This window comes from Emiliania huxleyi (genome assembly GCF_000372725.1).
Source record: "Emiliania huxleyi CCMP1516 unplaced genomic scaffold EMIHUscaffold_56, whole genome shotgun sequence".
NCBI classification, from domain to species: domain Eukaryota; phylum Haptophyta; order Isochrysidales; family Noelaerhabdaceae; genus Emiliania; species Emiliania huxleyi.
Genome location: NW_005197803.1, coordinates 443,385 through 443,723, shown reverse-complemented (window position 1 = coordinate 443,723; position 339 = coordinate 443,385). Strand labels below are relative to the sequence as shown.

The following is a 339-nucleotide window of genomic DNA, read 5'->3' as shown; positions in this document are numbered from 1 at the left end:
GCGGTACACAACAGAGGGGAGTTCGGGCGGTACACAACGGAGGACCAAGGACACACTGGCGGCGAGGCGGGTGCTCCGCGCGGGTGATGTGGAACACAGTCGCGGCTCTCGCTCGCAGCCGACTGTCACTGTGCGATTTCGCCCGGGGTGCGTGTGCTTTTATGTGAAAAAGGGCCTCCATGCAGGGCAACAAAACAACAAACACAACGTATTGCAGGCGGCTCGCACCGCTCAACCCGCTCTCGATAGTTCTCATAGACCAAAATGCAAAAAAGAACTTCATCGCCAAAAAAAGAAACAAACCAAGACACAAGCCAAGAGAGGATGTGGGAGGACGGC

The 339-nt window shown here is 56.0% G+C and overlaps 1 protein-coding gene across 1 annotated transcript in view; it reads left to right on the top strand.

Annotated features, from left to right (window-relative positions):
- Nucleotides 1-87, top strand: part of EMIHUDRAFT_213176 (hypothetical protein) — a gene marked incomplete at both ends in the record, with an annotated part of 4,044 nt that extends 3,957 nt beyond the window's left edge. Inside the window, one exon of the mRNA XM_005765298.1 lies at nucleotides 43-87. Coding sequence (XP_005765355.1) covers nucleotides 43-87 — 45 coding nt within the window. The remainder of the gene's footprint in view (nucleotides 1-42) is intronic.
- Nucleotides 88-339: the final 252 nt, after the last annotated feature.